At 34.1% G+C, this 13,022-nt stretch overlaps 1 protein-coding gene across 3 annotated transcripts; it reads left to right on the top strand.

The window, feature by feature from the left end:
- The first annotated feature begins 2,271 nt into the window (after positions 1 to 2,271).
- LOC140831032 (uncharacterized) lies at positions 2,272 to 8,992 on the top strand. Of its 3 annotated transcripts, none has more exons than XM_073194723.1 (12): positions 2,272 to 2,500; positions 2,991 to 3,273; positions 3,496 to 3,561; positions 3,679 to 3,818; positions 4,531 to 4,660; positions 5,605 to 5,753; positions 6,105 to 6,240; positions 6,887 to 6,971; positions 7,064 to 7,326; positions 7,488 to 7,627; positions 7,990 to 8,077; positions 8,597 to 8,992. In XM_073194723.1, the coding sequence occupies exons 1-12, from the start codon at positions 2,496 to 2,498 to the stop codon at positions 8,624 to 8,626; spliced, it is 1,515 nt and encodes a 504-aa protein (XP_073050824.1). In that variant the 5' UTR covers positions 2,272 to 2,495; the 3' UTR covers positions 8,627 to 8,992. The 3 variants fall into 3 exon arrangements, with proteins under 3 accessions (XP_073050824.1, XP_073050822.1, XP_073050823.1); XM_073194721.1 differs by having other exon boundaries at positions 2,279 to 2,500; positions 2,938 to 3,273; XM_073194722.1 differs by having other exon boundaries at positions 2,279 to 2,500; positions 2,938 to 3,273; positions 8,520 to 8,992.
- The last annotated feature ends 4,030 nt before the right edge of the window (positions 8,993 to 13,022 follow it).

Genomic DNA, 13,022 nt, shown 5'->3' with positions numbered 1-13,022 from the left:
CAATCTTGTTCTTTTAGTGGAGTAGAATAAGATTAAGAAATTATTTTAATTAATCATGAATTAATTATATTAAAATTATTTTATTGAAACTTAATCTAATTGGGTCATACCAAGTCTAGCTGGAAAAAAAACTCAGATAAATAATATGAGTTATGATTTATTAAATATGCATGAATAAAATATTTGGAGTATAGTGTCACATGTGCATATGTCATTCATGAAAAGTTTCAATTATGATCTTCCTGATATGGTATGATTTGATTAGTCCATTAATTTATGACAATGATATAATTTCATATTTTGTTTTTGGATAAATTTTCTTGCAAGACTAGTAATACGTAGTCTTGTAACGTGAATACTATAATTTCGAGTTTGACAGAAAAAGAAAAAGGTTCGAGGGGTTGGAGAGAAAAGAATTGTTAAAACACGCTTCGAGGATGATAATTATTAGTCTTTTTATAGGATTGAGTGCTTATCGCTTTACCAAAAGCTATAGCTAGTAGTAATTGTGCAACTCAAGTCTTTTAAAACGCACAGCAATTCAAACATCACGATTCGATCGCTCTACCAAGCATGGACAAATTATTGAACTCAACAATCTCCCTCCCAATAACTGCACTCGTTGCAATCAATGAGAATCGAACCCGTGACCTTGGCTTTGATACCAATTGTAGGACCGAGTTATCGCTTTACCAAAAGCTATAGCTAGAAGTAATGGTACAACTCAAATATTTTAAACCGTACAACAACTCAAGCACCACGATTCGATCGCTCTATCAAACATGGACAATTATTGCACCCAACACTTTTCGTGTTAAATAGACAAAACGATCATGATCTTTTAAGTTTCATATGATTAAATGTCTTTTTTCATTACATGCAATTTTTTTTAGTGTACGAGCACCTCAGTGTTGCGTCTCGGGCACCTATCGTCCTGTCCTCGAGGTAAAAAAAAAGAAAAAGAAAGAAAAGAAAAAAAAACATATTGATTTAAGATAGGATTGATGGATCATGGATGTTTCTTTTAGGAGTTATTTTACGAAGGCTGCATGTGATTTATTTTAAAAAAAAATTATTCCTCTATTTTATGTTAAATAAAATTAAGAAAAGTCAGTAACGTCCCAACTATGAAAATTCCGGGACGTTACACAAGAACTTGATTAATTCGATTCAAAAGATAATATATTTATTAAAATAATACAATAAAAATGGAGAATTTGAAGTAATGCGTTATCTATCTACACTAACTTTTAAGTATTTTAATGGACAAACATTTGAAATATATTGTCTCAATGTGTCGCCAAATGCAATTATTGCACACCAACAAATAAAAAATTATGAGCTAGAATAAATCATTGAATTTATCAACATTTTTTCTAAAAAAAATGTTGAATTTGGTAATATGGTGAAAATGATTTTTCTAAATTATGTGTAATCCTATTATTTTTTTAATTAATTTTGTATGCTAGATCAATTATTTCATTTAAAATATCTGATTTTTTTAGACTTTATTCAGATTAATAAAGTATTAGTATATCACAAGTGATGTATATATGACATTAAAATTTTTTTTATTAAATATTTTTTATCTGCATTAAAAAAAAGCTATTTTTATCATAAAATTAGAAGCTATATTAAATTAATGCCATAGAGATTATTTTTATAAGAATTTTTTGAATTTTATTTTATGATTTTTACAATAAATTTTGGATAAATTGCTATGATAATAACAACAGAGCTTCTTTCTATATCCGGTAGTAAATGAAAAATAGATCTTTGGTATTAAATAAAAAAATACCAGAACACCATTGTTAATTAATATAATTTATTATTTTTTGGGAATAATAATAAAGCAAACATAGCCTCGCTTGCTTGTACACCACCACTAGAGTTTAGTTGCCCGCAAGTTACTCGAAACTCGACTCAATATAAAGATTATTCGAGATTGTTCGTTAAGGTTATCGAGTCGGGCTCGAGCTCTATCTCGAGTTCGACAATTTTATCATACCGAGCTCGAGGATCAGAATGTTATGCTAGTAAGCTTGCGAGCCTATTCGTGAGTTCGATTAGTTTTTTGGGCTAACTTGTTTGGTCATGAGTTTTTGTCCACTTGCTGTTTTAACGAGCTCGACGAGCTAAAAAATGAGCTTTTTATCGAGCTCGAAAACAAATTCGCTTAATGAAATGATTATGATTGTTAAACATAATAAACGAGTATCCACGAGTTTTGTAATTTTCAAATGAATCGACCCTGATAAGCTCCAGCTATGTATATCCTTTACAAGCCAATCCGATCCTTTATTTCCTTGACCACCACCAGCAAGGGCAGTGTGTAGCGCCAACTGAGTCACTGTTCATCAAAATCAAAGAATCCAATTTCTTCAGAAAAGAAAAATAAAAATTCCAGAATCCAATCGATATGCCAATCTCCGGAGAATCGGCGTCATCATCTGAAGATCTGCGTGGCCCTTCCCATAACCCTTTAGCGCCTTCCCATGAGGTATATTCAACTAAACATATACGTGTATTAGCAACTGCCCGTTGCTTTCATTTTTCATTATTTTTCGGATTTATTGTCTCTGTATGCATATATTTAGACCCGTGAAGTTAATTTAACATTAAAATAAAACATGAGTTTTTTTTTCCGATTTCGTTGGCTTTATAATTTTTCCATGTTGCCTGTCACCTGCTTGGTAAATGGCCCAAGAGTCGAAAATCCACATCCAAGAATGTAAAAACGAAATTGGAGATCTAAATTGTGTTATCTGGGTGCATTTTATAGAGCAGGAGTAAGTAGCTGTATAAATGGTAAAAGTGGTGGTGTTGTAGATTGAAATTAACTTGTTATAATGTTCCAATCTGTGCCGTGGTGTTTGAGTTGGAGTTATTATGGATTCTCAGTTTCTTAACTTCGATCTGCTGAAATGTTTTGTGCAGTCATTTAACATTTCAACAACAGTTGATCCAAGTTTTGTGATATCTTTGATAAGGAAGCTTGTACCTTTGGATATAGAAGATTGTGAAAATGCTCTTGAAAGTTGTTTGCATGAGGAAGAACCAAAACGTGAAAGCATAGAAGAAAATGGCATCCGTGTATCTGAAAATGGAGAAGTTGAAGCTAAGGAAACTGCTGATAATGGTGGTGAAGAGAATGGTCCCAAAACAATAAATGAAAAGAAACATCAAGGTGGGTTGGCTCGAGAAAAAACATGGGAGGAGTGTGGATGCATTTTATGGGATCTAGCTGCAAGTGGAAAGCATGCTCGATTAATGGTATCCATCCTCTTCATTGGAAAGCTATAAACGTTCTCTTCTTTAGTACATGTGTAATCAATTTTATGCCATCACTTATGCCATCACTTTCATACGACATCCGCTGATAAAAATATGGCTTTGTCTGTAAAGGGATATAATTGAACTTTGGCATGTGCATTCTTTCAGAGATACTTGTAGGCTTTATAACTTCCTTATACTGATGTTTGAACTTCGATTTAGGCTCAAAATCTTATCATTGACGTGCTTTTGGCTAATCTTATGGTTTCTAGGTCTGCGCGCATTACTGTAAGCATCCGTTTTACTTAACTGTCTTCATTTTGCTACATGGGCTTGGTGTATGTATTTATTGAATTTCTCAGTACACTCAAATCCCCATTTCAAAGCTGCTTCCTATTTTCGCAGGAAATTAGTCTTGGAATAATTGGAAACCTTGTTTGTAATGAAATCATACGTAAACAAATATCCTCTTCGAATGGATTGGTCAAAGTGATTGTAGATCAATTGTTTCTGGATGATGTACCTTGCCTCTGTGAAGCCTTCCGGTAAGTGCTTCACTATCATAACCAACTTTATTGCTGATATAGATTTTAGCTCATTATAATGTTTAATTGCTTACATTTATGGAGAGATGCATATCAGCATCACAATTTTTTCCATCTGTGAATGCAAAAGGGGTATTTTAATTTTTGAAGGATAATTTTAATCTTTGTAAGTATCCTTCATTTCTAGTTATTCCCTTGACCCTAACCAATAAAAATAGGGAACATCATTCCTTTCTGGCTTCATCTTTTGTGTGAACAAAGAAGGTGTAAAGGCAAAGAGCACTGTGAGTAAAATCCACGCTGCAAACCAAGTAAAGGTATTTTAACAGCTTTAGAAATTAAACAATGGCTGCACAGTTGCAGAGACTTTTATGGGCAATATGTTGAAACTCATACTCCTTGAGAACGGCTATTTGTATGTTTGATATCACTTCTGGATTGGCTCCATTTTATGTGTGAACCAAGAAGGTGTAAAGGCTAAGAGGACTGCGAGTAAAATCCATGCTGCGAACCAATTATAGGTATTTTAACAGCATTAGAAATTGGACAATGGCTAGACAGTTGCAGAGACTTTTATGGGCAATTTGTTGAAAACACATACTCCTTGAGAATGAATATTTATGTGTTTGATATCACTTCTGATTGGCTTTTGATATGCATAGTGATTACTCCTCCGCTATAATTTATTGATTGCATTTGGTTTTCAACATAGGGTGATTACAACGTCTCTTAAATTCGGCGATGGATGTGTTATCTGGGCTGAAGCATTGCAAACTGAACAAACATTATCTCGGATTCTGTGGATTTCTGAAAATGCTCTAAATCGTAAGCTCATTGAAAAGGTACACAAATTATTTTAGCCATTTCTTTCCACGTAAAAGGTTATAATCTGCAACTGATGCTTGTAAAAATTTGATTGCACGCGGGACATTCCTGTATTAAATTTTTAGGACATGAAAATTCTTTAGTTTACCATCTCTTCGATATATAGTGCTTTATATTATTCCAAAGCATGTATAAAAGAGTGCTGTCGTTTAACAAAACAACATAAGGCGCATGTCATGATGCCAAATAACTTCCAAAATTCTTAGGATTCAGCCTTTATTATGTAGTCAGTGTCATGCCCCAGACCCAAAAACCTGACATAAATTAAGTGTTGATATAAATTAAGCGCTCTTAGTCATACAAATGCATTGTGAAGTCAGGTAAATCAACTTCCTAAAAGATCTCAAAAGTTGGTTTGTATATGTATTAGCAACCACTTTTAAAGTGAGCTTTGCTATGTAACTTGACATGGGACAAGTTGTGTGTCTCACATGCAGAACTTTAAGATGATTAATGAAACTACAATATGTTTATATCATTTTTAAATAGTATTTGCTTATGTGGTATTGAGGTCAACAAAATTTATGACTGGTTTTAGTGGCTTCATCATACTTGTCACTAAGTTATCATTAGCGTTTTATGCTGAATTAGTTATACTTGGAAGAATTTGAAAAGATGTATTTACTGAAATTATATTGATGTTACATATGATGCTTGTAGGATTTATTTTAGTAGAAAGGTCGGTCGATAAATTTAACTAGAAATGTATTGTTTTACTGAGTTTTTATGAGAGAATTAAAAGACAATCTTTCCTTATAGTTACTAGAGTAACATGTACTTGTTAAATTTATGTTATAGATGTTTTATCCTGAGTATTTTTCTTTTTATTTATCGAGCCTGTATCATCAGTTCCTATGAATTGTCTGCAGCACTTTATCGGACTTCTTTATTTCCTTTTCAGAGTACATGTTTTCTTCTCCATGTTCTAGATCGTCAACAAGTAGAAGCTATTCTTCTTCCACCTATGATGAAGTTGGGTCTTTCAAGTCTTCTTATCAATCTGTTGGCTTTCGAAATGAGCAAATTTCGGGGAGAACAAAAACCTGAGGAGTATGGCTTCTTTTGTGTGATTCATAATTTGCAATGCCAAAGTTTATATTTTCCTGTTAGATGGTTTGGAATCTCGAACTGCCGTTGGATGTGTTTGAATTTGTAAATTTACAAGTTGGAGCAGTTCCTACCCTGATATCTGGCCGTGTAATGGTTGTTTTGATTCTTCTAGCTGATTCAATTCCAGGGGCATGCTTAACATTTCATAGTTGGATGTGTTTTTTAATATTTTCTGGAGTTTAGACACTTCTTTTGGTCTACACTTTCTTTTCTAGCATGTCTACTTTTGCACAGCTAATCTGATTGGCTCTAGCTGAGATAATTTTTATGACTACGAAATTACATTATCAGGGACGAGGTGCTGCATTCTATTCTTTTATCAGTTAAAAAGCTCTCAGATATGGATGAATACACGAAAGAAATATGGTTGAACGAACAGCTATTGCCACTGCTGGTAGAGCTAATCAAATTTCCTGATAAATTTGAGGTATATTGCTGGTTTTGGTGCTTGCCAAAGCTTTCCATGTAATTATCACATATATTACTTACTGCTCCTTATCAATTATGCATTTATGTGCTAAGATGCTATTTCCCAACAAACTTACACAGTAACCCCAAGCACAAGCAAATATTTACCCAGTACTATCGCTCTTCCTTGGTAGAATTGGCTCTAATTTACTGGTAACAACATTTGACCTGAAACTATCCCCTGCAATCTGAATATTCCATTATGAGCTTAACGTCACATCGCTTGCAAACACTTCGCTCACATACTTCATCCACAAACTTGTATACAAATGCAATTCCATCTATTTCGGCTATCACCATATTAAAAATCAAACTAATTTGTTGTTATGGGTTCTTGTTATCTATTCTTCAAATGAGAGGAATCTAGCAGCCTTGATCAAGTGATGACTTTCTAGATTTTGATATATTCATTTGACGATAAACATGTTTTAATGCAGTGGGTGCTCATTTTGATATCAGAAGGCATGACTTCATAATATCGGACGTAGAATGAGAAATCAACTCTTGCAAGCTTTATAAATGCATTGAATGCTTATAGTCCCCCAACAGTCCAATTTTATTTGGCAAATTCACATCCTTCTCAAAATGCATTTACTCATTTGCAGATACCCAATTCTTGTGTAACTGCCTCGATGATGCTGGAAAAAGTTGTTATTGATGGGACTAATCTTGCATCAGAGATGTCACAAGGTGGATCTATTCGTCATTCCCGTCGTGCTACTCTTTTTTCTGCTACAATCAACTGAATCAGAATCAGAACTGAAAATTTTTGGTCATTTCAGACCTTGATGTCTTGCAGGGTCTAATGGACGCATTTCCATTTGCTACTTTCTCTGAATTAAGACTGGCAAAAATGTGGAAAATCATTGCAATATTATTGACTAAGGTTCAAGAAGGTGAGGTGAGCACATCATTCTTGAACCGTCTTGCCTCAATACTCACAAGGAAATTTGATCTACTTCAAGAAGAGATTGACATCAACCTTTTGGAGGATAGGGATGATGATCCTCCTCCCACCGAATATGTGGATGCGCTACTTATTGTTGTATCCTTCGCTCCTTGGATACATATAGATTTTGTACTGATTAATATATGGTTGTTGTAAGGAATTCACAAGAATACCGTATTATTACGCATGTTTGTAGCTACCAATTTCCAGATTATTAGTTTACCTCCTCACGCTGTTTACCTTCACTTAATCAATAGATTAAAAAAATATGTTGCATTTTGACTCAATGGAAACTGTTGGATGATGAGAAAAAGAACACTGCTTCCAAGGAGGGCAACTACATCAATGAAGAAGATGTGGACAAATTATTGGAAATCTGTGCCAATGCATTATTCATGTAGGGAAAACATCTTTTTTCTGTCTAATAGATCCGATGGCGGGATAAGGATACTAATCCACATGCACTTAGTCTATGTTTCTAGTATTTTCTCAAAATATATTTCAAAGACTTTGGAAAGATGCGAATTCTGTATGAATGACTTTTTTGAGAGCTAAATTTTTTATCGTAGATATCTTGTTATAGTAGAATGCATTTGGTCAAGAGTTCTAGTGCATGTATTTTAAAATTGAAGACGAGATGTTGAATTAAAATGTGGAGAAAATTACCAAAATCGTCTTGTAGTTTACCCTATTTTTTGGTTTATTTAAATAGTCAGAATTTGTGTTGGTGGAATATGTTGGTTTGGTTTGTACTTTCAGTCCTTTTTCGCCAATCTCCCGAGAATCGTGTGCGTCATGTGAAGAGCCGCCTCCCCCTACCCATCACTCTTCAGCGCCTTCCCATAAGGTGCGCTCACCTAAGAATACATGTATTTATGAGTGCATGTTTCATTGTTCTTTTTTTCCTGTATTTGTTCTCTTTATATGTAGGTTTTTTGACAGTGATAGTAATTGAACATTAAAATAGAACATGGTTTTTTCTTTCTCTTGCTCTCATTGAATGTACAAAATTTTGCTGCGTTGCCTGTCACCAGTCACCTTTTTGGTAAAATGACCTAAGAGCAAAAAAAAATCCACGTCCAAGAATGTAAAGACCAAATTGGAGATCTGATTTATGTTATCTTGGCGCATTTTGTTGTACAGGAGTACTTATCTGTAATAAGTGGTAAAATTGGTGTCGTGTAACGAAATTAACTTCTTGTTGTGTTATAATCTGTGCGCTGGTGTAGTTATTATGGATTCTTACTTTCTTAATCAGTTTTAGTAAATTGCTGAAATGTTTTGTGCAGTAATTTGACATCTCAATTACTGTTGATCGAAGCTTTGTGCTTTCGAATGTAGAAGATGATGAAATGATTTACTTCAGGTATCCTCGAGAAAAAAAGAAGAGAAATGATTTCCTTGAGGAAGAAACGAAAAGTGAAAGCATAGAGAAGAATGTCATTGGTGTATCTGAAAATGAAGAAGTTGAAGCTAAGGGAACTGTCACAAACTGTGGTAAAGAGAATGGTCCAGTCCCTAAACAATAACTAAAAAGCAACATCAATGCTCGAGAAGAAACATTATATTGTGGATGCAGCCGCTAGTGAAGGCCAGCCGTTGGGAAACCTGTGCTTTTTCTTTCTTCTCGTTTGTATGCAAACAAAACATATCATATTTCTGTCCGAATTTCCGAGATTTTATGTTCTTGAGACAAAACGTTAATCATTTCTTTGAGGAAGGGCAAAAACTTAATGAATCAAACATCTTTCTGAGGTGGCTACCAACTGATTGAAGGCTAATAAAGGATGGGATGCATGTTTTTTGAGAGAGAATTGAGCTTTGCATGTACATTCTTGCAAAGATCCTTGTAGGCTTTACAACTTGCTGACAATGATGTTTGAACTTCGACGGAGGCTCAAAATTTCGATGTGCTTTTGGCTGGAAAATTATCCATCCACTCCCATTTGTTTGGGGTGTTTCTTGTTCAATTTCAAATGAAGTTGACTGGCCAATTTGGTCAATTTTGTGGGTTAAAACTAACGAGATAACATGTGACTTGCATGCCTATCAATTGAGTCTAAATTGGTCCATTGATTGTTCATTTCGGACTGAAACTAGAATTTTTCCAACTATAGAATGCTTTTGACTGTTTAACGATGTTTCAAATTTTTTTATTTATTTTGTTTTCATACTGCACCTTAAACAAGCTTATGAAATATAAGGAAAAAAAAGGAAATAACTGTAGTATATATTTCTAAGATCCATTTACTAAAATTTTATTTCACAGAACAAATTTGATTACTTTCGACATTATTCCTGAACCAGGGTAATAATTATTTATTATAATATAATTTTAATAAAAAAATATCGATATCTTTATTCTTTATGCAAGAACTACATACGATTTTTATTTTTGTTTTCAAAAAATAAATTTTGTTTGACGAAATATGATTCCGTTATTCATATGTGCAGAAATACATTCTTGGTGAACCAATAGTGTTTTCATGGGCAGTTATATTTGCAGCATGTTTCATGTTCCATGCTTTCTTTAAAAAATTAATTGTGTTTCAAAAATAAGGCGAATGATGCAGTTTTGCAAAATCAAGGTAAAACTCCACTATCAATGGCAGACACCGCAAAAATTTTGCAGCGTCCGCCACTAAAAGCAGAATTTTTGAAAAAAAAATAAAAATGGGTTGATAGATTCAACATTTTAAGGTGATCTATCTTTCGAATTATTGAACTTGAGCTATAATTCTTATTTTTGGTATATGGTCTCAAGTCATATTTTATTAAATATGATATGTGTCCACGTTTTAACAAAAAACTATATGTGTATCGGTCGACTTATTTTTAATTTTATTTTTTACTTGTAATATGATTAACAAAAAAATTAATAACAATAGTTGGAATATGCAAATTGTTGAAATCATTGAAGAATTTTTGTTTGTAAATCTGTCTGAACGATTTGTTTATAAACAAATAGATATTTGTGCAGTGAGTTTGTTTAGGAGTTTCAGTTGTTAAGGTTTGACCAACTGAAGTGGATCTATACAATCTGTGAGTTTGAAAATATCTTATGTTTTGATGATAATAAACAAAATCGAGTTGTTTCATTGTCAAAATGCTATTTGCATGTATTTACAGCTTTCTAGCTGGACAACATAAAGTCAAGACACATATGGCGTTCTTGACAATAGTCAAGTTGAACCGTACTAGTCAAACTGCATTCAGAACTTTAGCTGGGAACGCTTGTGCAATCAAATCTATCAGATACAGTAACTACCTAACAAATTCCGTTGACATGAATATTTCCTAAAATGTCAATGATCAATTACTTTTCAGAAGCAGAAGCTGTAAATTACAAAAAAAACATGAAATTTTCATTAAATGTGGTGTATTATAAAGAGAAACTAACAATGCTTTCTTATCGTATGCTAGTACATACGATCATTACGTTTATTATCGTTGGAATAATTTCTAATATATATAGGCAGATTCAAGATTGAAAAAGTGACGAAAGATTTCACAATATGCTATCTACAAGATCTCGAACATTTTTATTCTTAAATATCAAGTTGCTCAAATTTGAAGAACTCTTCAGCTCAGTTCAACTCACACTTCATTAAAATACAAATTCACTTACACAGATCACAAAGGACTTTATTGATGATTATTTGGTTTATAGGATATTCAACACGATTGCACCCAAAAATGAGGTCACACAATGAGATGCTGACATGCAAATGATTAAAATTCATACTTGATAACCATGTTTCTCAAGTATCCATAAGTTTGACTTGAACAACTTTTCTTCACTAGTATATTGGATAGATGTGACAAGGCTAATAGGTCTTGCAAGCTTGTAACGTTAGGTTACGGCTCATGGCTACAGTAAAAAGGTATTTAAATCAAAATTTGAGAGAAATATTTGAATTTTCCTCATTTTCACTCTCATTTCATTCACAAGCACTCATTTTTTGTTTTCTTCTCATTCATATGCTGCATTCTTTTTTTTTTCTTTTTCACTACTTTTTGATTCATTTCTTTTTTTTTTTCAACTCCTTTATACACATTTATTTTTTTCTTTTCAAGGAGTATTTGAATCATTTCAACACCAATGAACTTATTTATCTCAAAATTAGGTAGAATAATAAATGTATAAGTTTCATTTGGTAGTTGTTGTGGGATATAGAATAGAGACAAGTGGAGGCTAATTGTATGTCATTGACATACACCACTTGATTTTAGTAGGCTCAAAATCAGACATTAGGGATATTCATGTTCATTTGATAGGCTCAGAGGCTCAAAAAGTTCCAAAGATTGCCTAAATCATTCTTATGTCATATATTATCCATATTTCACCTCGAAAAGTGTTCAAACAAGTTCAAAATTTCTGTCAATCCATTAGTCATCTTGTACAAACCAATCACATGCATTGTTCAGTCAAAATGATAAATGAGATAGGTGCACAAAGAAAAGTGAAGCATCTCAATCAACTCGAGGCTCAATAGGCTAACAATTGACAACAAACAATGAAAACATGCCCAAATATATTGAGAACAATTTCCTTGATCCTCTCTGTGTTTGCAAAAGTATCCGTCAATGTCATGTGAGAATTACTAAAAATCAGATTTCCATTGTCTATTTAACATCACAAGTATGTAGATTATCTCTAAGTATCGATAATATCAACAAACATGACAGTGCCAAAATTTGTGACTCCCAAATGATCATAAACACGTGTATTCAGAACCGCAACTTCATTCTTATCATCGACCACACAATGACTTATCCATGACTCTTTTCTAACGACTCTATAATGCAATAATCAAAATTACACTATTTTTTTATTTTTTTCCAAACCAAAAGAAAAAAGAATCGACTAGACTAAATTGTTCAAAGGTAACTAATCATTCAGTGCAATATTCAAAACGAATTAATAACTCAAACTCAAATAAGTGAAGCAAAAAAAAGCGAAGCAAAAAGCAAAATTAACGACAATCCACCAAAACTTAAGTACATGAATATGTCCCCAATGTACAGTAATAAACCAAGAAAAACAAGGGATCACGTACCTCGTACAACGAGCATCAAGACTCGATATCCTCGCCTGAGTCATCCTCGTCCTCATCATACTTGACATCATCCTCTATGGGTTGGTGTGAAAATGCTGGCAGGGGTGGAAATGGCTCGTCAGAGGCGCCAGTCTCAGGGAAGCGCTGCGCAAGCACATGAGTAAAATAGTGCATGTAATCCATGTGCTTGCGTTTGATCCGCCATTGTCTCCTCATCATGCGCTCTAAGTCATCGAGAGGCTCGTGTGCGGTCTGTCCCCTACCTTCACGTGCCTGTCGTGCGTGTGGTGCTTGTGGGCCAAGCTGTGGCTACGCTCCACTCCCTGAAGCCTCGCCTGAACCACTCTCAATCTGTCTCTGTTTTTTATCCGTCGGGAGCTTCCCAACCAGTAAGATATCGCCTTTTTTGTGCAACACTGGCTCACTATCATCCCATGTAACCTAGCTAGGCGGCAGAGCTTTGTGATGGTCTAAGAATGGGGCATGCTAACTGTGGAAGTGCCCTGTGCAGCCTGCAAAATGGAAGTCATGATAACCCGGCCTGCATCCATTGTCTTGACGGTGATGATACAGTAAACCAATGCTACTTTCATTTTCGTCACATAAAAAACATGCCCAGATGGTATCAACCGCGAGGCTACAAAATGATACTAGTTATATGCCTCCCTGATCATGGATGTCGCTGGAAATGTGACCGGGGCTTGCTGATTATTGAGCTTCCAAAACGTGTCC

This window comes from Primulina eburnea, chromosome 4 (genome assembly GCF_022965805.1).
Source record: "Primulina eburnea isolate SZY01 chromosome 4, ASM2296580v1, whole genome shotgun sequence".
Lineage (NCBI taxonomy): Eukaryota > Viridiplantae > Streptophyta > Magnoliopsida > Lamiales > Gesneriaceae > Primulina > Primulina eburnea.
The sequence above is the reverse complement of the archived record's forward strand: the minus strand, read 5'-3'. Positions and strand labels throughout refer to the sequence as shown.

What these genes read in the sequence shown, in the direction of transcription:
- LOC140831032 (XM_073194721.1), top strand. Translation starts at nt 2,420, where the DNA reads ATGCCAATCTCCGGAGAATCGGCGTCATCATCTGAAGATCTGCGTGGC. An exon ending in AATTTCCTGATAAATTTGAG is followed by an intron (nt 6,241 to 6,886) that starts GTATATTGCTGG and finishes ACTCATTTGCAG; the next exon opens with ATACCCAATTCTTGTGTAAC. An exon ending in TGTGCCAATGCATTATTCAT is followed by an intron (nt 7,628 to 7,989) that starts GTAGGGAAAACA and finishes TTGTACTTTCAG; the next exon opens with TCCTTTTTCGCCAATCTCCC.